A 25,485-nucleotide genomic window follows, 5' to 3' on the forward strand; every position below is an offset into this window, starting at 1 on the left:
CTGGCCCCATCCCCGCCTCTTCGACCTGTTTGTTTCCTCTCCACCTATCCTCTCCTCTATCCATCTTCTATCCGCCTCCCACTCTCTCCCTATTTATTTCAGAACCCCCTTCCCCTCCCCCTTTTCCGATGAAGGGTCTCGGCCCGAAACGTCAGCCTCTCTGCTCCTATGATGCTGCTTGGCCTGCTGTGTTCATCCAGCCCTGCACCTTGTTGTCTTGAAGTCCACTAATACCTGCTTACTGATCAAATGGAGATGACGCCTCTCAGTTATTGTCTGAAGTACATGGAAGATCAGTACTTGTGTTAGTAACTAAGTGTGAGATCAAGTGGTGATTTTTCATCACCATTAGTCTCTTGTGCCTGTTCCACTTCATGTTCTTGTGCCACTGCCTGGCCAGGTGGAACTGCCTGGATATCTGAAATGAGAAAGGCACAAAGCTACAGTGGTGAGGAGAGGAGGGGGAAAGTAGGAGGTGCATATTTAGACCAATTCTAACTTGTAAATTAGAAAAAGATTATGGGACGAGATGGGGGAGTGGGATGTGGGCATGAGGATTAAGAATGAGTATACCGTCACCTTTAATGTTTGCAATAACATTACCAGCCACAGGATCATACATAGTCACTACATTTATGAAAAATATTGTCTCCTCCATCGGCATAAAAGCATGCACCTATGCTTGTCTTGGGCAGCTGCCTGCACTTAGACACCACATTAGCCTGTGATCAGTGTGCCGGAGATCAAATCTGTTTGGGTGACATGCCTATCGCAGTGTTACAGCTGGAAATGAGTGCAAGGTATCGAATGTGGGTATGAAGCTGTGCAAAGTCTGGAGATGAGGAGAAGCTAGGTGGGTCATGGTTAACGGAGAATGTTGGTACAGGATTGAAGTGGAGTAGATAGGTGCGGTGAATTCACCCATGTGTGCACATCTAAAGATACATTTATTCACTGTGACTACCTGTGAGGTCACTGACCTTGCAGCACAGTATTCACATTCTTGGGGTTACATTGCTGGTAACAACCGTGATGTGTACCAACTCCCAATGTTCACTTCACTATTCCTAATTCCTCTGGGTAGAAGACTTCTTTCCTCCCATTCCCCTCTTGTACCATGGCACCAACGATGCTTTGGAGAATGGTCTTTATACTTTCCACACTTATTCAGCAAGCCTGTTCAAAATCTTTCCCACCCAAATCCAGCATCTTCCACAGCTTGAAGTATTGCAGTCAAGATTTAACCTCTGTTATCTTGGATAAACTTAAGTACTTATTGAGGCCTACAGCCACTCAAAAATGCATTTAGAGTTGCCCACGTGTGCTAATCATTGTAATGAGTAGGTAGCATAAAGGTTATGTGTGTTGGTAGGAATGACTGCTGTGATGCCCCACTTCTGACCTGGGGTAATTGCTTTGTTCTTGGCTGTTTTCGGTTTTCCAATTGTTTCAACTGTCTCTCTAATGGTTAGATCTAAGAAAGTATAATTAGTTCATGGTGCAAGTCTTTGGCAAAAGGAACAATGATCATGCAAGGCAACCTTTAATGCTGATTTGTTGTTCATATTTTTTTCAATACTTGTATGTTTAATTGTGAACTGTCACCACATAGTGATCATATTTTCACACTGTAAAACAAATTTAACAGTTTACTCCTAATACTGGAACATTTTGTTATTAAATCTTTGATTATTAACAGAATGATATTTTTCTAATTATAACTAATATAAGAATACAGTGTGTATCATTTCAGTCTGTTATTTATGAGACAACTACTCTATACAGATGAGCCACTAGCCTATCTTGCATCAACACATATTGACTGAAGTTGCAAGTGGCAACTAAAGGCCCAGTCATGCTCAATTAATTCTCACATATTGATGTCGAATGATACTGTTGGCTGGGTACCTTCAAAGACTGAATAATACATGTTTCAAACAAGGAATAAGGTAATCTTTCCATTATAATTGATTAGTTCGTTTAAAGAATTACAGGACTGTAGCAGAATAATGATTATGATGTAATCTGTTACCTGTTAACATTAAGTGGAATGACATTTTTGTATGAACATTATTAGAAGTTTATTGAACTCTATCTAAATTCTTATTAGGTCTTCTGTCTTTTGTTTTCCTTCCTGATCTAGGCCAAGATTGCTGGTTCCTTCTCTGTGTCTGTGTGTGTAAATGCCAGTGCACAACTGTATTATGTATAACTATTAGATTACAAATTATTTATTTACCTTATTCTTTGGAATGGTCAAACATAGCTCCTTGATTTTAGGCGTCAGAAAAATCTTAAAAAAGAATGAACAATTGTATTTTCACCTTTTTTTCCTTCTGAATGTCTAATTTCTCCCTTCCCCCACAGGAATACTGTTAAAATGTTTGCTTCCTTCAGTTAGGAGGGTTGAATGCTTTTTCTAGGATTATCATCCACACCCCACTATGGATGGAATCAGTACTTCAGTATTTTGCATTCAATAGAGAGTACCAGCAGGATTTAGTACTTACCACACCACATGGCAAAACAGCAAAGAGAAGATATAACTCATGCATTGAAACAGATATGTTTAAATACCAATGAGTACGTAAGTAAATAAAGTACCTTCTGGTTGGGCACTAAATATAGCACTATTAAAGTTGCTAGACCATCATGTACACTTATATTTTATTCTTTACTCAACTAGTTGAGTATAAATCATTTACAGCAGGATGGACACTCCTGACCAGAGTTTGAACATTTTTTTTCAAATTGAATGTACTTGTGAATCTGTCTACAACTGTGAGCCAGTGGTATACATGAAGAAAATAATAATGGAAAATGAAAATAAAGGTTAAAGTAAGTTGGCAGCAGAGTTAATCTAAAACCTATTCAGAAAAAGAATAAATATGATGCAAGTGTATCATTGATCATTCTAAGCATTTGTCACCTTGCCCTTCGATCACTACTTACAGGCTGAGGAGTAGATTTTGGTTCAGTTGACTTCACGTGCAGGTGTGTCATCATTGCTTGCAGGCGTTCTTTGTCTTTTGCAAGCTGAAGAAATAAAACATTTTAGCTTCTGAAGTAAAACCACAACAATCATGAAAAATGAGGACTTATGAATCATCTTTAGTAAAACTTTCAGCCCCTGCGTCAAACCAGTTTTTTTCTTTGACATCTGCTGCATATTCCTTTATGTCAACAATTAATCAATGGGTTGCTTAATGGAAACTGAGATTTTAGGCTTTCTACTTTCCAATTTACACATTGTATATAAACACAAGAAATACGAGCAGGAGTAGGTCATTTGGCCATTCACATGACAAGATACATACAGATATGGATCATTTTATGTTAATTAATTTGCAAAGCATCAGAATATCAAACACCATGAGATGATTTTAGGTGCAGATTAAATTCAACATCGATGAGTATACTAAATGAGCAAGAACATCATATGGAACTTTCCATGGAATTCAGTGAGTATTAATTACTACCTGGTTTACATCTATTCCAAGAATGAATTAAACCCTTGATCAGAGTAAAATAGCTTAACAGTTGAAACAAAAATTACAATGTAACATGAGAATTAGGAGCAAAAGTAGACCATTTGGTATATCAGACCATCTCTGCCATTCAATAAGGTAATAGCTGATCTGACGGCTGCCTTGACTCCACTTTACTAACTGCCTCCTTTAACCCTAGATTCCACTCTTGTAGATCAAAACCTGTCTAACTCAGTCCTGAAAATATACAATGATACAGCCCTCATTGCTCAATAGGGAAGAGAATTCCAAACACAAACACAATCTTCTGGGAGAATAAATTCACCCTCATTTCCTTTTAAAAGGGACAGTACTTAGAAACTATGCTTCTGAGTTCCAGATTCTTTCATGAGGGTAAACATTCTCTCAGCAACTACCCTATCAAGCCCGTTCAGTAGCTTGTACATTTCAATCAGTTTATCTCTCACTCTTCCAGAATTCAATGATTATATGTGCAATTTTATACACAACAAAAACTGATCCCAGGAATCAGCTGAGTGAACCTTTTCTTAACTGCTTCCAATTAAAATCTCTCTCTTTAGAGAAAATGAGAAAAACTGCACACAGTACTCTAGATGTGGTCTCACCACTGCCCTTCTACAGTAAGACCAAGGCCTCCCTACTTCTATACTTTACTGCCTTGCAATAAAGACCAACATTTAGCTTACCTTCCTAAATATTTGTTGTACCTGCATGCTTGTGTCTTGTGATTCATGCACAAGGACACTCAGATCCCTTTGTACTGCGGCATCTTGTTGTTTCTGTCTTTCCCTATTTAAATAATATTCTACTCTTATTCTTCCTGCCAAACTGGACATTCACACAACTGGTCCTTTCATCCATGTCATTAGCACATGATAAATAGTTGAAGCACAACACTGATCCCTATGGCATTCCAATAGATACAGTTTGTCAAGCTGAAAATGACCTATTTATCCTGATTCTTTGATTCCTGTTAATTAGCTACTTCTCTATCATTGCTAATCGAGCCCCTCCAATATGATGAACTATTATTTTGGCTTTACATAGAATTGAATCCCTACAGTGTGGAAACAGGCCTTTTGGCCCAACAAGTCCACACCGATCCTCGGAGTGTCCCACCCAGACCATCCCTTTATAACCCACCTAAGCTACACATCCCTGAACACTACGGGCAATTTAGCACAGCCAATCCACCTAACCTGCACATCTGCAGACTGTGGGAGAAACCAGAGTACCCAGAGGAAACCCGTGCAGACACGGGGAGAATGTGCAAACTCCACACAGACAGTCACCCGAGGGTGGAATTGAACCCAGGTCCCTGGCGCTGTGAGGCAACAGTGCTAACCACTGAGCCACCATGTGATTTTGTGTGATCCCATATTGAATGCTGTTTCCAAGAAGCATTCAAGATGGAGGAATTCTGGAAATCCAAAAATACATTACTGGTTCCCCTCTACCCATGAATATGCTGAAGGCGTAGTAAGATACATTCAGACTGATAAGCGAAGGAATGATTAGTTATTTAGTGTAGGTACGAATGTGGAGCGGAGGTTATAGTCAGATCAACCTTGATCTTATTAAATGCCAGAGCAGGCCTGAGCGGTCAAATGACCTACTCATGCTGCTAATTCAAACTTTATATCCCCCCACTTTACATTCTCAAAGAAATCTACAAAGTTTGTCAAACACTATTTCCCTTTTACAAAACTGAACAGCCTCTGAGTGATTTTCTAAATGTCATGTAACTACCTCTTTAGAATGGGAGTCTAGCTTTTGCCCAATGACAGATGTTAAGCAACCTGGCCTAAGGTTTCCTACTTTCTGTCTCTTTCCTTTCTCATTAGTATTGCCATTACTTTTTCTGTAGTGCTAATGATTGTTTTAAGTTCCCTTCTCTATTTTGCCTCTTAGTTTTCTTCTATTCTTGGGATTTTTTTTGTATTCTACTGTAAAGATGATACAAAATAGCTGACGAACAATGACACGCTCAGTCTAAACTTCACACAGTTTGCAAAATAAAACAATTACTCAATGCTTCCTCAAAGCTCTAAGGAATTGTCCCGTACATGAAGAGGGAAAATTGGATAAGGGCCAAAAATGATCATGATGCATGATTAACCCTCTTCACTCACCTACCATGTGTGTTTGGGACTTCAATTCCCTGCCTCACAACGCAGCTTCACATATATTGCAGCAATTCAACATGGTAGCCACATCACCCAGACATATTACAGCAAACGTACTGACAATTTCCCTTTTTGTTGCAGGATTAGCTGGCCTATAACTAGTGGGAGACAGATAAAACTGCATTTCCACACCCTGATAAAGGAAACAGTACTTGGTGCCATTGGAACAGTGACAAAAGAGGCCAGGGCCAGTGGCGTGCTGGGAATGATTGATGATGTCAGTGTATTCCTACCCAATTTTCATTCTCACAACCCACTTATCTCCACCGATTTACAGCATTCAGATGATGAAAAGAAAAGCACCTCATGTTTTGCCTCTTTGGAACTGCCTTTCTCCTTTCAGATACCTGACAACTGTTATTTGGCATGACAATGGCGCAGGAACAGCAAGTTGCTGAGAAAAACACTGTCACTCTATCAAACACACATTGTCAGTAGCTCAAATACTGACACTAAGTATATTTTAGAATGTCTGAATGTGGTGAGCCACCAGGCATTAATGGCATGCAAGGAGGGTCCATGCAAAAGGTGGCATAGTTGCCTGCTCCATGGAGAGCAAGTCTACACACCAGTTTTGTGACAGAGGCCTCAGTTGAAGTATGTGATGGGAAGTGTACTGAAATGGGCTGATGGTCTTGCACCATGATGTGCTAAGTGCACTGGCAGGCCTGTTAAGGGACTCAATTTACAAAAATAGTTGTGAATGCAGCCATGCTATAGTGCCTGACGGGTGATGTGTCAGTTGTCATTGCAGCAAAAGCAGAAGCCACCCAACATCTGAGCATATTGTGGAATCTCAGACTGAACTCATGCAATTTCAGCATGTTGTCTTGTAGGCTCAGGTGGCTGCAATCATGGCTCCTCTGGTGATGTTCAAACGTTTTGCAAAGATTGTATAGTAGTCTAGCAATCTGTTTTCCAACAAGGTACTGAAACTACCGATACTGGCTGTGGCTCCTCAAAACACAAAACTGCTATCCACTGTCTGGATGATAGCATACATCCTCCCGTTGCTACCACCAGTGCCCTCAGAATCTCTATGGTATGGAAAGAGGCCATTCGACCCATCGAGTCTGCACTGACTCTTTGAAGAGCATCCGACCTAGACGCAGCTGCCGCCTCCAACCCTAAACCTACAATCGTACATTTTCCACAGCTAATCCATCCAGCCTGCACATCCCTTGTCACTACGGGGCAATTTAGCATGGCCAATCCACCTAACCTGTACATCTTTGACCCTCACCAGTACCTGTCAGCCAACCTAGTTTGTTGCAGTTATTCTCAGGCCAGAACTGCATGAAAATCATCCCTCAAGGCCATGTGTCAGCAGCCTTCTCCCAGCCATACTCCAGCACCTAGGCAGCACTGCTCAGGAGCACTAGGACATGCAAAGGCACGTGAAAGGCAGGTAAGAAGTAAACAAGTAAAAGCCGGTTTTGCTTTTATAACCAACATGCTGGAGAAACTCAGCAAGTCTGCCAGCATCTGTCAGAAAGAGAGTTAATGTTTCGAGTTCTTGAGTTCTGAAGAAGTCATATTGGACTTGTAACATTAACTTTGTTTCTCTCTCCACAGATGCTGCCAGACCTGCTGAGTTTCTCCAACACTTTCTCTGTTTTTAATTTGGATCTCCAGCATTTTCAGTACTTTGCTTATATTAAAAGGTGACTGGTTGAGCTTTGCAGGAAATATTGGATGGCTTGGTTGAGAAAGTCGGTATGTAAAGTTTGTTTTGCAGTGGCCTTTTTAGTATTGTGGCCAAGAGGATATTGTGAAGATCAGCGACACAGGGAAGATAAGGTGTGGGACTATTGCAGAATGTGGAATTGCTGTTGTGATCACTGCTAGTGCAGACAGATCAATTGGTCACAGACACCCCGGACAGAACTGGAGTGTGTTGTGACCTTGTTCCTTCTTTCTCAGCTGCTTGCTTTGACCTCGTGGTAGCTCCCTTCTGCAGGACACAACAGATCACAATGAACTGTGTCATGCTCGGGCAGGAATTACAGGGCTCCTCCCATTACGCAGCAAAATCACTGACTACCATAGAAGTGTGCGTGATGACATTTCATGTCGCAACAAGACTTTCAATATATGCATGCTGCTCAAGTGAAATTTGGAATTGAAAGAAAGTTATGAGCTAGATGATCAGTGGATAATTTGTCCCCCAGCAGCCACTCTGATTTGTCATGGTGGCTGAAATTCTGATAGCACAGAGCAATTGCATCAAGACTGTTGCCAGGAAAATAAAAATTTTAAACTCATAGTACATACAGTATACCATTCCTAACTGTGAGGATATACAGAGGACACAGTGATTATGACAGACATCAAACACAAAACACCACAAACAGTCGTAGAGGCAAATCTTTTATGCTCCATTAGTAAGCCATCAGGTTAAAATACGAATCTGGTAAAATGCTTCATAGGAAATACTTCAGTCTGTGTTTTCAGAAGCAATTTTTTTTTCAGCCACTAACCGGAATAGAAGCATTTAAACAGCCCTAAAGTGTGTCACTTCTGTCTGAATTAATGCAAGGTCTTCCAAACATCTGCTCCTTTTTAACTGTCATACATAAAATGTAACTATTTTATTACCTGCTATGAAAGATATTGAGACTGTATTGTGGCATTTTCACAATACAACTTCTTTGTATTTACTCTGAAGGCAGAACTATTTGTGTTGTTCAGTAGCTTACACAATGTACTTTCTGCTTATGCGCGAGGTCAATAATGCAACTGCTTCCAATATTTCAGCCATACCTGAAATTGATTTGAACTGAGTATTGTCTACGGATGAGTTACTGCTGACTGGGCATAAATAGCAGACTTATATTGCACTTTTGACTTGAACTTGCAGCACAAGATATTGCTACATGATTCCTGCCACACTGATCATTCTCCCCCTCCCTTACAAAGGTCACTTTCCTTTCTGCCTTCTTCATGTACATGTGTTCTATGTACATGGAACAACTGCATAAATCCTTTACCTACCAGAGCATGTGGAGACATTTTTGGAAAAGTTGCAATATGTAAAGGGACTTGGGCTTTGGCAAGTAGAACATTGACGTAATCGAGTCTGGAAGTGACAAAGGACGTAGCTAAGCGTTTTGGCATGAAACATGGGGAAATAGGAGTTCTAATCTCTACAGTTTCATTGTTCTATAAGTGATCCCTCAGAAAAATCTACCATTGCTGCCATTATATCCGTAAACATAACCCTGAGCTTCCCGTCGCTTGTCAATTCATTCTCCACCTTGTCCCCAATCTGACTTTACTTTCCTTCATCTCCTCCATTATTCCAAAGAAGCTTAACACAAGCACAATAAACCTTGTGACTTGACTACAGTATTCTGCAAGATCATAGCTTCTGCTTCAATTTTTACTTCTTTAAAAAAATTTTTGAATCTTCATTTTTAATGCTGGTTTGATTTTTCTCATTTCTTTCATTATTTATTCATTTTGCGTTTAGACAGCTGTTGGCTAGACATTCACACCCTATCTGGGCATATCTTTCTTTCTTTACTCATTATCCGTACCAAAGAAAACTTTTGTCATTAAATCTCTCCTGATCTCTTGCCCTCCAGCTTATCATTGACATTTCCTTTGGTTCTCCCCCTTCCCTGCACATCACATGCTCTATGGCTAGCATATGACCTGCTCAGTGCTCTACATTTTTTTTGTTTTTGTCTCATTTAGGGAAACTATTTTTGTTTGTTTTTTTAAGCTGTCATTTGCTCATGGTATAAATTAAGGTGTCTACATTTGGGAATCACAAGGAACTATGCACTTAGTAGGAAATATACTTGTGATAGCATGCCCAAGTGGTCTAAGAGATTAATTTAGTTTCCAGTTTCTGCAGAGGCATGAGTTTGAGTCCCACCACTGCCAAAGTTTCAGCTTGTTCTCGATTCAGGCACTTCAACAAACACCTTTAGCTGAACAAGTGACAGCTCAGATTTAATGGAAATCTCTGTGGTTAATGCATTCTGTTGCTAACCTGAAGACTGGCGGCTTAATCATAGCCACAAATGAAACCACTTGCTGCTGTGTGGAAGTCTTGTGGCTCAGTGATAATAGCCCTGCCTCTGAGCGAGAAGGTCTGGTTCAAATCCCTCCACAGAACCTGATGGCCAAGAAAGCCACGTTCATTACAGCTTTGACTCAATCGTGGGCAAAAGAGCTGAAGTCTATAAATGAGGTGACCGACACTGCCCTTGAGTGTGCCATCAAGGAGCCCTTGCAAAACTGAAGTCAATGGGAATCAAGGATAAACTCTCCACTTCTTGGAGATATACATGGCTCGTAGGGAGATTGTTGTGGTTGTTGGAGATTCTCAGCTTCAGGACATCTCTGTAGGAGTTCCTCAGGAGTAGTGTCCTAGGCCTAAGCATCTTTAGCAACTTTGTTCCATCATAAGGCCAGGAATGGGGATGTTTGCTGATGACTGCACAATGTTCAGCACCATTCACAACTCCTCAGATACAGAAACGTCCCATTTCAAATGTAGGAAGATCTGGACAATATCCAAGCTAAAAAGTGGCATTAAAATTTGCAGCACACAAATGCCCAGGCAATGACCATCTCCAAGAAGTGGCAATCTAAGCATCGTCCCTTGACATTCAATGGTGTTATACCCCACTATCACGATCTAAGGGGTTATCATTAACTTGACACTGAACTGGACTAGCTACATAAATACAGTGGCTACAAAAGCAGGTCAAAGGCTAGGAATACCGCAGTGAATAACTTACCTTCTGACTCTCCAAAGCTTGACCACAATCTACACGGCACAAGTCAAGAATATTCCATGTTTACCTGGATGATGCAGTTCCAACAACACAAGAAGCTTGACACCATACAGGACAAAGAGCACACTTGATTGGCAACATACCCACAAACATTTACTTCCTCCACCACTGACGCTCAGTAGCAACAGTGTGTACAATCTACAAGATCGATTGTAGAAATTCATCAAAGCTTCTTAGAATGCACCTTCCAAACACATGACCAGTTCCATTTAGAAGGACCAGGGCAAGAGATACACGAGAACACCACCCTCCAAGCCACTCAACATGCTGACTTGGAAATATGTCATTTCTTTAGTGTCACTGGGTCAAAATCTTGAAATTACCTCCCTAACATCTTTGAGGGTCTACCTACAGCACATGGACTGTAGCGGTTCAAGAAGGCAGATCACCACCACCTTTCCAAGGGCATCTAGGGACAGACAATGAATGTTAATCAAGCCAAGAATGCCTAGATCCAGTGAATAAATAATAACAATGAAGCTAAACACAATCAGTACCAACCTGCAAGTCCTTCCAGCACACAACAATGGCAAGTGCTAAGAATGGGATAGATTCTTGCTCAGCCATGTGACATTAAGAATGCTGGCACCACTATCAATCACCACTGATAGCTCCAAACTACAATATGCATGTTGAATTGCATGTTCCCACAACAAACCTTTACACACCACCTCTAATCCAGAACTGCTGAGATCAGTTGTACAACTTCTGTTAAGCTTCAGCCACGTCACAATGGGATGCTCTCTCAGCTCCGAATTAAAAGGAAATGGTTTCAATTCCTAATCTCGACACTTCAACAGAACAACGACTGACACTGAAGAAGGTGTGTTGCCCTGTCAGGAATATTATCCTTAAAACACAGTACCACTTCCTCTGGATTTTTCATTGTCATTAGTTTTCTTTTGCAGCTTCTATAAGACCCTCAGAGTGACAGAAATACAAAGGGTATTTGTGATCTAATACCTTTCTTGCATCTTCTTTACATGCTAATCAGCAAAAGGTCTGTACTATTCTAATACTAAATTTACTGTCTTATTCCAAAGTGTGCTTTTGCCTGTTGGTGTTCAGACATTTTGTGCAACAGTTTTACACTGCATACCCAGAATCCCTTAAGATTTATACAGGTAAGAGTTTCGGCTGGAATATGCTATTATTCCCAATGCAATTAGCCCATAATTGACCATAGCAGTGAAAAAATATTGCAGAAATTCCCACAATCTTTCATTAGTTTATAAATTACTTTGCTCGAAGCTGCCCCACCCAAATGAATTAAGCACCATTGAGAATTTCCGCTAATTGCTCACGTTTATGATCCTTTGAGAAAGCTCTTAAAAATTGAACTGTTTCTTTTGGGTGCATTGTTCTTAAAGGCATTTAAAAGCTTTGAAATTTTTACAAGTGATATTGTACACCAATGTGATTAGCAATTTTTTCTGTCTAACTTCGTTTTTCCCCTCAACAAGTCATTTTCAGACTTTTTATTTATCACAAATGTTGAATTTTATTCCAGCTGAGGCAGAATTCAAACTCAGCCCCTCCAAATTATTATTTGATGTCTTGTCCAACCAATCCTCTGTGCCTGCACCCAACCCTGTTTTTCTCTTTGCTTCTGCCCTGTTCATTTTCAAGCCTCTTCAATCATGCAAATGAAAAGACTACTACTAAATGGGATTATAGCATAAATACAACGTCTTCACTGACACTACGAAGGATAATGAGTTCCTTCCTTTCTTTTGTCGTTGACCAAGAGAGAAAGAGGTTCAAGTAACTGACACTGGAAGTCAAGCAGGCCAGGAAAAGGAAGCACAGATATTAAAGTGGAGGGTGAAGTACTGAGGAACAGTAGGTTTTCTGTTTTTATACAAATTCTTGATGGTAAATTGAATAGATATATACATCATAATGAAAAAAAGACTTCAGCAAAGTACATGATTTGAAGAGTGGCTATCATTTCATAGTCCTACAGGGTGGAAGGTCATACCGAAGATACATAATCAGAATGATAATAATAATCCTTAACTAAATGTTATCTAAATCAACCTGCTCAGAAATGTTATCACACACCTCTGGAGCAGGTGGGATTTAAACCAGGGCTTGCTGGTTCAGTGATAGGGACATATCCACTGCACCACAAAAGCCCTCTTTACCCCCTGACTATATATTTTCCAATCAACATGTTAGATGCTGTTACACACTTCTAAAGCATAAGACAGGGAAGCAGAAGTAGACCACTGAACCTGCTTCACCATTCAAAGAGGTTATGGCTGATCTGACAATCCTCACCTCCACTTTCATCCTTTTCCCATAAACCCCTGATTCTCTTAATCTGTCTACTTCAGCCTTGAATTTACTTAATGACCCAGCCTACCTCCACCTACTGGTTAAGTGATGGGACACTACAACTGCTCTACAAGAGCCTTAGCTCCTGACTAGTAGATATTTTCCAATTAATCTGTTCAAAGATGTTTGACACATTACTGGAGGAACTGGGATTTGAGCCTGGGCTCCTGGTTCAGAGGCAGGGACACTATCACTGTGCCAGAAGACCCCTGATTAGATATCCTCTAAACAACCTGTTTGGAGATGCTAGGGCATACTTCCATAGCAGATGGGGTTTGAACTCAGACATTCTGGCCCAAGAGCTCCTCCTGCCCCTGATTATTCAATTCTTCATATTATTTTAATCAATATGTTCAGGCATATAACCATATACTTCTGGCGTTGGTAGGACTTGAGCCTGGGCCATCTGACCTAGAGGTGGTGATACTGTCTGTGCCCAGAGAACTCTAGCCCCTGACTATCTCTTTTTGTTACAAACACATAGTAGTCTGTAGATATTTTCTAATCAACCTGTTCAGAGATGTTGTTACACATCTTTGGAGAAGGTGAGACTTGAACCTGGGTCTCCTGGTTCAGAGGTTGAGACACTACCAGTGTGCCAGAAGAGCCTGTAGCCCCTGACTACGGTAAAGAACTTAAATTGAAACAGCTGGTGGGTATTGCATGCTTGTTAATGCTAGACTTTTAATGATGGTAAACCAGTTAGATAATTCGATGAATGCACCTATTTCAGAAGAAAACCAACCTGGAGTTCCAGCTGTTGTACAACTTGCATCTGTACTCGACACTGTGCTGTACTTCTGTCATCCAGTGCATGCTCATTGTTGAGGTGTCTGAGAAGAAACAAAAATGTGCAATATTCAGATAATCAACATTTTAAAAATATAGAAAAGCTGCTGAGACAGAAACAACTCATACACAGTTGTACATATTTAATCCTTTTATTTTAAGAAAAGCATTTAATATTTCAAAATTGATCATAAAGAGTCTTTATGACTTGCAAAAAAAAAAGCTAACAAGCCAAAAATTGACAACAAAAATGAGCTGGAATCAACATTTTAATGTGAAAAGAAGGTAAAATCCCATCAACCTGTGAAAGTACTGTTTTGTAATTCACCAAAATGACACAAAATGATTTTCTTCCAGAAATGTATGACTGAATATGTATGGCACATAAAGCTTTTGGTGCCATTAAAAAGCAACCAACCTTTTTCTTCTCGAAGGTCTCCTTATTTTCTGAGCTTTAACAGTTAATTATGTCATCAAGATAACAGAAATCAAATGAAGCCAGAATGAAGGCAAAGGACAACAAGAATAAGAAAGATGGAATCTGTCACAAGCTTGAATTATGAATATAATTATGCATGATTATTTTATACTGCAAAGATGTTCCCTTTTTCTGCACGTTTATAACTAATCTAAATAAGTACCTTGCCAGCAGACAGCATATTTCATGATTTATATAAAATGGTCTAGATAAGGTTCACATGTGAAGGAAATATGATTGGAGGATTTTTATCAGCCTCTGCATGAATTACTGTTTGAAAATGCTTATGCAGTAGCATTTCATTAATCATTTAATCATAATCCTAGCAGGATGTTTGAACTGATTTCACAAATACCCTTTCATTTCACTACTTCATTATGCTCACTAATGGATCCAATATATTATATATATCATAAATTATATCAGATCTTCAATGACCATGTAGGTCACTGTCACTAAGCATGCCTTCATGCTCAGCTCATCAGTTTAGCAAAATGTCGTTTGTGCTTGCTTTCTAAAATTCATTTCTGTCATTTACTACACATCACAGCAGTGGACTGACCACACCTGGCCATGGTTACGGTACCATTCAGGAATCTTCTCCCATCAGCAGGAATGTCCAACAATTCTTTATGGACTTTGTTACATTAGATGGGTCACTCTCTTCCCGTAATGACAGCGTGGGTCACAGTGCATAATTAATAGGAAATGAAATATTCAAATATGCTCTAATGCAGCTCAGTGAAATGTGGTTCAAATAAAAAGGCTATAAAAGAGTGGAACTGACATAAAGAGAGACTATGAATGTTGGCATGTGTCACTTTTTAGGCCTCAGATGAAGTGTATGCAAAAGCTTTCTAGTGAAATGACAGTTGCTAATGTAAATTGCTACAATAAAACAACCAACTAAATGAAGACCCCTTTATGGGACAAAGCTGGGTTTTCTTCCATTCTAGTCAGTTTATCATCACCACCAAGGCTTTTCTATAATTTTACCTAAATACAGATAATAATGTTAACATATCTACAAAAATGTTGCACGTATCTTTGCTCAGTGGCAGAAATAACATGTATTTTAAGATTCACAACAGTAATGTGGGTTTCCCAATCAGCTAATATCAACAAACAACCAATGTAATTTATTAAAGTAGGAAACAATTCCAATTTAATAATTAAGCCACAATTATTTTTAATTACATATTGGACGAGAATAGCAGTTGAAACCTAAAGCTAGGAAAAGGTTTCCCTGGGCACTGATTGATACGACTATTTATTTTGGCTGGATTGTATTTGTAGGTTACAGACAAGAGGGCAAAAAATAGAAAACTGATGTCATCAACATTAGCTACTGAGTTCTTACCACCCAGGGATATTAAAAAACAGTTTTCCCTGTCTGAAAATACTTCTCTACCTTGACACCAATTTTAACCTGCTATCATCCTGATTTTGTTTGGTGTCCTGGTAAAACTCCAGCCCGTACTTTAATAAGGCTAACTCTTGTAGATGCTTTTAAAACCTTCAGGAAACCAGTTAAAAATTTCCAGTTGTACATTTCTGATAACGTATGCAAAAATTGTGGTTTTGAAGAACTATATGGAAGGCTCATCGTGCAATTTCAAATACTTCAGATATGACTCAAATATGGTGAAGAGGGAGGGCCCCCTTTTAGCTTCTACATTCCCAGGTTTGACACTCAAATTTCTGAGTATTATACAGCAACACTGCATAATTTGCTTCATACTAAGATGTACATTTATCCATGGGTCATAAATTTGATGTACAAATCTGTTGATTGTCATACAGTCACACAGCATAGAAACAGACCTTTCAGCCCGTCATAGCTATGCCAACCAACAAACGCCAAACTACATTAATCCCATTAACCTGCACTTGGTCCATAGCCTACTATGCCTTGGTATTTGAAGTACTCATCCAGATGCTTCTTTAATGTTGCGACAGTACCTGCCTCTACCACCCTCTGGGTGAAAAAAAATTTCTCATATCACCTCTAAACCACTAGCCCCTCATCTTAAACTTATGCCTTCTGGTCTTAGACATGTCTGCCATGGGGAAGAGATTCTCACAATCTACTTTGTGCCTCGCATACTTTTGTATAACTCAATCAGAATCCCTCCTCTGCTCCAAGGAAAACAAACCCAGCCTATCCAGTCTCTCCTCAAAACCAAGACTTTTCATACCAGGTAACAGCTTGGTGAATAATCTTCTCTGCACCCTCTCTAGTGCAATCACATGCTCCTGATAGTCTGGTGACCAGAACTACGCACAGTATTTCATCCGTGGCCTAAGCAATGTTTTATAGAGTTGTAAAACTTCCCTGCTCTTATACTGTCAGCTCCAGCTAATGAAAGCAAACATTCAGTACATCTTCTTCACCACCCTGTCTACCCGGACTGACACCTTCAGGGATCTATGGATTAGTGCACCAAGTTTATTTTGTTCCTTAGTACTCTCCCTAGGGACTTACCATTCATTGTATATGTCCTTCCTGATGAGATCTCCCAAAATGTATCACATCACATTTATCAGGATTAAATTCCCTCTGCCACTGCTCTGCCCAATTTCCTAGCTGATCAATATCAGTCTCCGCCTCGGTACCAACAGCACTACAGATTTTTGTGTCACCTGCAAACTTACAAATTATGCCTTCTCCATTCACAGACAAGTTGTTAATAAAGTCATTAACATAGTCATATATTGTCTTCAGCAATAGCTTGTTTCTTTGGTTGAAATTACGACTCTACCCTTTTTTGTGGGATGTAAGCATCAATTGACAAAACTCACTGCTCCACCCTAATTGCCCTTGATAAGATGGTATTGAGCTGCCTTCTTGATTCACTGCAGTCCATGTGATGTAGGTAGACCCATAAGAAAGGGAGTTCCAGGATTTTGATCCTGCGAAAGTGAAGAACTGGCAAGATAGTTCCAGGTTAGGATAGTGTATGCCTTAGAGAAGAGTTGCAGGCAGTGGTTTTATCTTGCATTTGCTGCCCTTGTCCTTCCAGGCGGTTAAGTTTGAAAGGTTTCAAAGAAGCCACGGTGAATTGCTGCAGTGCATCTTGTAGATAGCACATACTGCTGCTACTATGCATTAGCAGTAGAGGGAAGATGGTTGATGAGGTGCTGATCAAGGTCCTGGATTATACTGAGTTTCAAGTGCTGTTGGAGCTACACTCACATACAACTGCCAAGTATTCTACTACACTACTGAGTTGTGTCTGGCTGTTGAAAGTCAGGTGAGTTGGTGAGCAGAGAATTCCCACCAGCTGACCTGCTCTTATAAGTTTCAAATTGGATCAATATACCACTTTCTGAGCTAAAGCCATTAGAACTTTTGAAACCTGACCAAGGTCACACAATACTACAACTGCCATTATACAAGCCTACAGCCTACATTCCCTCCATCCTTATTTTCTTCAGTGTGAAAGCAGAAGTCAATTGAGGACAGTATTAACATGCCAACTGGGATGCACACACCCTCAGACTGGCCACGCAGTTTAGAGGGAACATTTTCTTCCAGCTATGTTGCCTGAAAAATGGGAAGAATAGAATGGGGTCCCGTTCTTATTTCAAAGCACAGTTCCTGTTAATCATTAGAGGAAAGCAGACAGACGGATTTTCTTTAACCCACAAAAGCTGGATTTTACTAGATTGCTCCAGCAAGTTCAATTATGGCACAAAACATGATAACAGAGGCTTGCAGGAACATTACAAATAAAAAAGTATAGAACATTTTAATAAAAGCGTAAAACATTATGGTACTTTCTCTGACGGAAAAAGTACTGCAATGCATTACAAGGCTTACACAATGGTGGTCAACACTACTGAAGGAAAGATACCTGTGTTGAATCACCTCAAATTGTAAACAAATCTACAATATAAAAAATTATCTTATGGTGATATGTGAAGGTGTCAAAAATTTCACTTGCCTTTCAGAATGTTTCTGGCCCTTCACCAGGTGTTCCCCCACTGTTCATGAACTTTCCAAAGAGGAACATTTTACGGCTTCTTTAAACCACACGAGCACATGAAAATTACATTCAGAAGAAAATGTAAATTGTCCCTGCATTTGGAATCTGATATCAGAAGAGGTACTTGCGCATTTGTAGTCAAGACCTTCCTAACCCAAAAAAAGTCCAGACGAACATCGTGTCGGAACAGGAGACAGGGAAAAATGTTTTTCCAGCAACAAAATGAAGTTCAGTATTTTGCTAGTCGATTCACACCTCAACCGGGAGATGGAAACCTGGCCCAGAATCTTCATTTATAAGTACATTTATATTGTGCTGATAAATGACTACACAGTAATTAGGCTACACTGAATGGCTATACTTATGCCCCAAAAGAATTTAAAGGATATTTTAGAAGTCACCGAAATGTTATAAAAATAAACAAATTTGCCGAAGTTAAAATAATCTATTAATTTTAAATTAATAGACATAATACTTTACAGCATATTAAACTGAACTGAATTTTCACTTCACATATTTCCAGTACAAAACTGGTTGATCTTCAAAGTTAATTTACAATTTTGATCTATAAATATGTGTAGTCTTTAAAATAATTCATTGGTCATTTTAAAAGATCTTCAGCTTTCAACCAGTTACAGTTTCCAAAAGTCTCTTGATTTTTGTGCATCTCAGGAGATTTGCTTCTGTGGGCCTTTTTCAGTTCCAAGTGGAACTAGCACCTGGCAAAGTCTTTTTTCTAATTCCTCTCAAGACTATGAAAATGTGCATCACAGAACTTGTCCTCACATATCACCCCACTAACTCCCCCATCCAACGCATCATTTTCTGCCACTTCCGCCACCTACAATCTGACCTCACAACCAAAGATATAGTTCCCTCCCCATCCCTTTCATAGGGACTGCACTCTCTGTGACTCCCTCGTCCGCTCCACACTCCCCACTAGCCCCACCACCCCCGGCACCCTTCTCTGCAACCACAGTAAGTGCTACACCTGCCCCTACACCTCCCCCCTCACCTCCATCCAAGGAACAAACCAAACCTTCCACATCAGACAGAGGTTCCATGCACATTTGTCAACTTGGTCTACTGCATCCGATGCGGCCTCCTCCACATCAGTGAGGCCAAACAGAGGCTCAGAGACCATTTTGTAGAGCACCTGCGCTCTGTTCGTGACAAGCGATAACACTTTCCGGTCGCAAACCATTTTAACTCCCCCCCCACCCCACCATTCCCTGGGTGACATATCCATCCTGGGTCTCCTCCCATGTCACAATGACGCCACCCGGAAACTGGAGGAGCAGCACCTCATATTCCGTCTCGGGAGCGTACAGGCAAATGGCCTAAATGTGGTTTTTACCAACTTCAAAATCTTCCCACCTCCAAGCTCATCCCATGAGCAACTCTCCCTCTCATCCCCACCTCCTTGACCTGATACAACCTGTCCATCTTCTCTCCCACCTATCCGCTCCTCCCACCTCACTGACCAATCCCCACCACTGCCTACCAGCACGCACCTGTCACCATCCCACCTACCTTCCCCAGGCCTACACCTCCTCTCTGTTTATTTCTGAGCTACCTTCCCCCTCCCCATTTCTGAAGAAGGGTCCTTACCCGAAACGTCAACTTTCTTGCTCCTCTGCTGTTGCCTGGCCTGCTGTATTCCCTTAGCTCCACATTGTTATATTTCTATTTATATTCCTTTACTCCCTAGTTAGTGGCCAAATGCCAGGTTCCCTTTAGAGCCCTGGACCTTTAATGCCCTGCCTTCTTATTTTCCTCCATCATATTTCCTTGCATATTTCCGGAAATCTTTTCTTTCCTGTTGCTAGCATCATTCTTCTGTACCCAACCAGGCTGCACCATCAGCTGGATGCCAATGAAAGCTTGTGTTCATGAGATTCCAAGAGTTTGAATCCAAGAGAATTACTGTTTTTAAGCAAACATACTAATGTATTAAGTGACCTTTTTGTCCAACTAACAGTTTATGTATTTCTCCTAATTTTCCTTAAAATAAGGAAAAGTTTTGTTTAAAACAAAAGTTAAGGAATGCAAGTGAGCTAAGATTTTGTGTAACGTTCCATCTTCCCTGACAAAGCCTACGGATATTTAAATAAAGTGAACAGGATCTTTTTAAAATTGTGAGGAAACCTATCAATTGAAAAATAAGTTATCTTCCCTTTAAGTCTGATATCACTAGAGGGCACTGTGGCATACGGGTCATTCTGACCTCTTTAGACCACTCCATGAAAGGTTTTAACATCACCAAGCAACATTTGGTTTTGTATACAGCAAAATCTTAACTAATACCAATATACCTAATGAAGCTGAGGACCTCAAGTACATGGCTTAAAATAACTTATCTGGGGGAGGAAAAAAAATCATGCTATGTAAACAAAGGGAAACATTTTAAAAATTTATCTCGTTGTCCCCTCAATCAAATTCTCGAGAAATGTTGAACAAGTTTCGAATTTATGATACAGATTGACATTTTTCCACATACATAACAGTTTAACACAGTCTTCATCAAATTAAAAACACCAATGCTGCAAAAACTCATACGGAAGTGTTTCGAATCTACAGAAAATTTTGAAGGCCTTGTACTCATGGAACATATTAAATAGAAGTCTCTTTATAATTAAAGTTTTTCTTTAAATGCTTGCTGAGTTTGAATAGTCTAGACAAACAACTGAACTACACCATAGTGAGCTAATAAAAACAAGTTCAAAAAAATCACTTATAATAAGTCTTTCTTTCATTTTCCATACAGCTTAAAACTTATTTGGGTCCATTTTGTGTGAAATTTTATTAAAAGAAGCTGATGTAAAAAATACAACAGTCAAGTGTCAGTAATTTGTTTTTAAGTGTTACATTCCATTCTCTAAAGCTGTTTGTATACTTCAGTATTAAAAACAGATGGGATTGTATCACTGTCTGCAAAATGACCTAATCTCTTAGCCATTTCAGTACTGAAACGTTTTCAGTATCCAAAATGAGACAGTGGTCTCATTACTCAACCAGTATAATTTTTGTGTGAATATGAAGTAACAATTATTAAATAAAGTCACAGAATTTCTTAACTCAAGATTGTGGTCATCTTTTGAACACGACGAACACTTTCTGTGACTACTAAGCATCTATTATGTACGAATGTAGTTCACAAATGGTTAAACACTATAAAATTTTGGTTGACTTTGTACGCAAGTACTTTTTTTTACCCTGGTAACATTAAAAAAACCAATTTAATGCAAGAATTAATAACATTCAAGCTTTAGTTGAGAATGCAGTGTTTTAATTCCTGTGCAGAAATGGTTTTCAAGCAATGCTGTTTATCATATAGAATAAGAGTTCCTACTTGCACTGCATTGACTACCACAAACTGAAACAACAGTTGGTCAATTATGTTTAGCAGTTAATTAATAACCAGGAGTTTATGAACCAGCACTGCAGCTTGCTCAAAAAACAAATAAGGAAATAAATATGCATGCTACTTACAATGTCTGCTTTTTTTTTTCCCTGATACATCATCCATTACTCACAAATGTAGAATTGCACATGTTCATTTTCTTTTCAACTGGCTTAAGTATATATCAGCCTAGATACATAAATTAACTGGCATAGCGCAAGTATACTGTACCTTTCTTCCTCCCCCTCCCTCCAATTTATCCTCCATTTAGTACAAACATGGGACTATCAGTTTGATTCTGACCATCATTCCCATGACTGCCATTCCAGTTTTACAAGCTAGTTTACTGCAATTCTCTACACCATAGATGGTATTTTATTTGGGTCAATGGCATTCTCTCCTAGATTCCCAAGTTAATCAAACGTCAATCAATCTTGAGCAAAAGACAAGGCTGGACTTACTTTAGAAACTGTCCAAAATCTTCACAGACTGCTTCACAACCAGGCCATTTACACACACCATGACCATATAAAGGATGATTGCATCCGTGCTCCTCATGGGATAAGCTGAAGAGAAGAAAGCAGAATATATACATTTTAGCTACAGCTAGTACTATATATACAGTAGAGTCTCTTTATCAAGCTGAAATGTACAGGAGTCATACTACAGCAAGGAAATTTTAAACCAGGCAATTGTGCTATAAAATAATGTATCCAAGGTTGTGTTGTACCAGGGTTTTAATAGCTTATGCATTTACATTGTTTCCCAGTCAGACATCTGCTATGAATGCAATAATGTGGTATATCAGAACTCCATGAAAGTGATCCACACATTGTGCTTGTTCAACTACACCATTGTAATGTCAGTGTTCTTTTCAAAAGCTTATAAGTTATTAGCATATAATCTACTTTCAGTAGTTAAAATTACTGATAGATTAATAACATAGATGCACATTGGGTAATTCAGAAATTGGTAAAAGGTTGATTATGAATATTTGCTATGTGACTGTAACAACAGCCATATCATTCCAGTGTATACTTAATATTTCCATTCCAAACAAAAAAAACAGTATTGGTCAAGTTTTTAATGCAGTCTCTCTCCCCAGATCACTGGAGTTCAAGATTTTTTTTGCAATCTTTCACTCGTTGCAAATATTGAATTTCAGTGATTTCTCAGAATAGTTTCCAGTTGTAGTTACTACAAAGCATTCAAGCCAGGAAGCAATTATTTACTGCTGAAGGTTAACTTTTGCAAGGCTATTAATACACTACATAACTTAGGAATATTTTAAATAGAGCAAAGATAAAAGACCTATGTCTGCCATATTCTAAATATTAGGTTATTCATTTTTCCAGAAACAAAGCACTATGTTTACTCTGAAGAAGTAATGGCTTGGTAACATCACTGGATGAGGTCTTGATAAACATTAATGATCTATTCAGCCTAAAACAATTGTGGTGAATTTCGTCTCTGACAGTTATAGATTGAGTTGTTTCTGTATGACAATTGAGACAAATTCTGCAAACCTGTAGCCAGTTTACAACTGGATGTGATTTTATCATGAGTTCTATTACAAATCAGCAACAGAATGAATACTCACATTTGTCAGCTGCCCTTCATATTGGAGAATTATGCTTGGGATGTGAGACACTGAGGAAATCAGGGGCAAGCTAAAATAAATGTGTGGCCGTAAAAATAAACTTCTACTTATAAGTTCATATTAAGTGCAATTATCTATATTGCTCATGTTTTATAACCAATCTGTAAGACTGATTTGACTTCACTTGTCACAAGACACAACTCATCCAGGTCATGTGGTGAATGGTCAGATGTTATCTCTGTTCAACTGAGTAATAAACTATATTCCCTTTCATGCATTTCAATGCCATCAGGACTTTGATTAGTAAAATATATTCCAGAAGTCTAGTTGAAATACCTTACACAGAAGCTGCAGCTCAACTATAATGTCAGCTGCATACCGACAAATCAGAATAGTAGGTTTTGCTTTCAAGTTAAAACATGAAATTAAGTTAAACTTTCAATCAAAGCCAGGCTAACATTTGCAACTGGAATGACAACCCCTCTGTCTGCCGTTCCATCCACTATTCACACTTTGGAAAATCAGATCACAATGCTGTGTTCCTCCTCTCAGCTTACAAGCAGACTCTGAAATGGGAGGATCGTTCACAGAAAGAAATACAATGCCGGTCTGAGGCAGCAGAACAGTTTCTCCGGGACTGCTTGGATTCGGTGGACTGGACTGTATTCAAGTACCAGCAGGAAATCTGGATTAAGTACGCCACCACCATCACAGACTTTATTAGCGAATGTGTGGAGGACTGCACGCCAAAGAAGTCAATCTGGGTGTTCCCCAACCAGAAACCTCAGATGAACTGGGAAATCCATTCCCTACTGAAGACTAGGCATGCAGCATTCAAGTCAGATGATCCTGACCTATACAGAAAATCCAGACATGACCTCTGCAAAGCCATCAGGGATGAGAAGAGGCAGTACTGTACTAAATTACAAGCCCAAACCAACCATACAGACTCCCCACTGCCTGTGGCAAGGCCTAAACAACATAACGGGGTACAAAATGAAGCATAGCAAGGTAGCAGACAAAGACATATCCCTCCCTGATGCGCTCAATGCTCTCTATTCTCAGTTTGAGCAGAAAGCCAGCAGTGTGGTGTCACCTGCCCCGACAGCCCTGGACGCACCTGTTCCTTCCGTTACCGCTGCAGGTGTCAGATCGATCTTCCTGGGAGTCAACCCAAGAAAAGCGACAGGCCAGACAGAGTCCCTAGCGTGCACTTAGATCCTGTGTGGAGGTATTCACGGACATCTTCAACCTCTCACTCCAAGTCGAAGTCGCAACCTGCCTCAAGAAGACCACCATCATCTAGGAACGCACATGCAATATTCCTTAATGACTACTGCCCACAGGCTCTGACCTCAATAATCATGAAGTGCTTCAAGAAGCTGGTCAGGGCCCACATCAATTCCAGTCTCCCAAACTGCCTCAATCCTCTACAATTTCCCTACTGACATAACAGGTCCACAGCAGCCGCCATTTCCCTAACCCTGCATTCTTCCCCAGACCAACCGGACAATGAGGACACTTATGTCAGACACTTGCTCATCGATTACAGCTCCGCCTTCAACACCATTATCCCCCTCCAGGCTGGTCTCAAATCTCCAAGACCTAGGTCTCAGCTCTGCTCTCTGCAACTGGATCAGCTTTCTGACCCATAGACCGCAATCAGTGAAGATAGACAACTGCATCTCCTCCACGATAACACTCAACACTGGAGCTCCCCAAGGATACATCCTCAGCCTTCCCTACTATCCTCCCTGTATACTCACGACTGAGTTGCCAAATTCTGAATGACTGCCATTTACAAGTTTGCTGATGACACTACCGTGGCAGGACAAACATCAATCAATAATGAGTCAGAATGCAGAATGGATATAGAGGGCTTGGTGATGTGGTGCAATGATAACAGCCTCTTTCTCAATTCGGCAAAACTAAAGAACTGATTACTGACTTCAGAAAGAAAGGAGAACACGCCACCATCTATTTCAACAGTGCAGAGATTGAGAGGGTTGAGTGCGTCAAGTTCCTAGGAGTGGTGATAACTGACAACCTGTCCCGGGCTTCCCACGTAGTTGTGACAGTGAAGAAGACACAACAACACCTCTTTTACCTCAGGAGGCTCAGGAAATTTGGCATGTCTGTAATAAATAATAATCAATAAACAAAGTTAGAGATCAAAAATAGTAGGAACTGCACATGCTGGAGAATCTGAGATAACAAGGTATAGAGCTGGATGAACACAGCAGGCCAAGCAGCATCAGAGGAGCAGGAAGGCTGACGTTTTGGGCCTAGACCCTTCTTCAGAGAGGGTCATTTCTGAAGAACGGTCTAGGCCTGAAACGTCAGCTTTCCTGCTCCTCTGATGCTGCTTGGCCTGCTGTGT

At 39.9% G+C, this 25,485-nt stretch overlaps 1 protein-coding gene across 13 annotated transcripts in view; it reads right to left on the minus strand.

Moving 5' to 3' along the window:
• LOC109912391 (forkhead box protein P1-like) overlaps positions 1–25,485 on the minus strand; it is a 477,834-nt gene that overhangs the window by 60,314 nt on the left and 392,035 nt on the right. For 12 of the 13 annotated variants that reach the window (XM_048606339.1, XM_048606350.1, XM_048606338.1 and 9 more), the window contains 4 exons: positions 21,967–22,071; positions 13,592–13,679; positions 2,953–3,036; positions 2,240–2,293 (listed from right to left, as the gene is read on the minus strand). In XM_048606339.1, coding sequence (XP_048462296.1) covers positions 2,240–2,293; positions 2,953–3,036; positions 13,592–13,679; positions 21,967–22,071 — 331 coding nt within the window. The remainder of the gene's footprint in view (positions 1–2,239; positions 2,294–2,952; positions 3,037–13,591; positions 13,680–21,966; positions 22,072–25,485) is intronic. The other variant, XM_048606346.1, reaches the window with a different exon arrangement.

This window comes from Rhincodon typus, chromosome 16, assembly GCF_021869965.1.
Source record: "Rhincodon typus isolate 14 chromosome 16, sRhiTyp1.1, whole genome shotgun sequence".
NCBI classification, from domain to species: Eukaryota; Metazoa; Chordata; class Chondrichthyes; order Orectolobiformes; family Rhincodontidae; genus Rhincodon; species Rhincodon typus.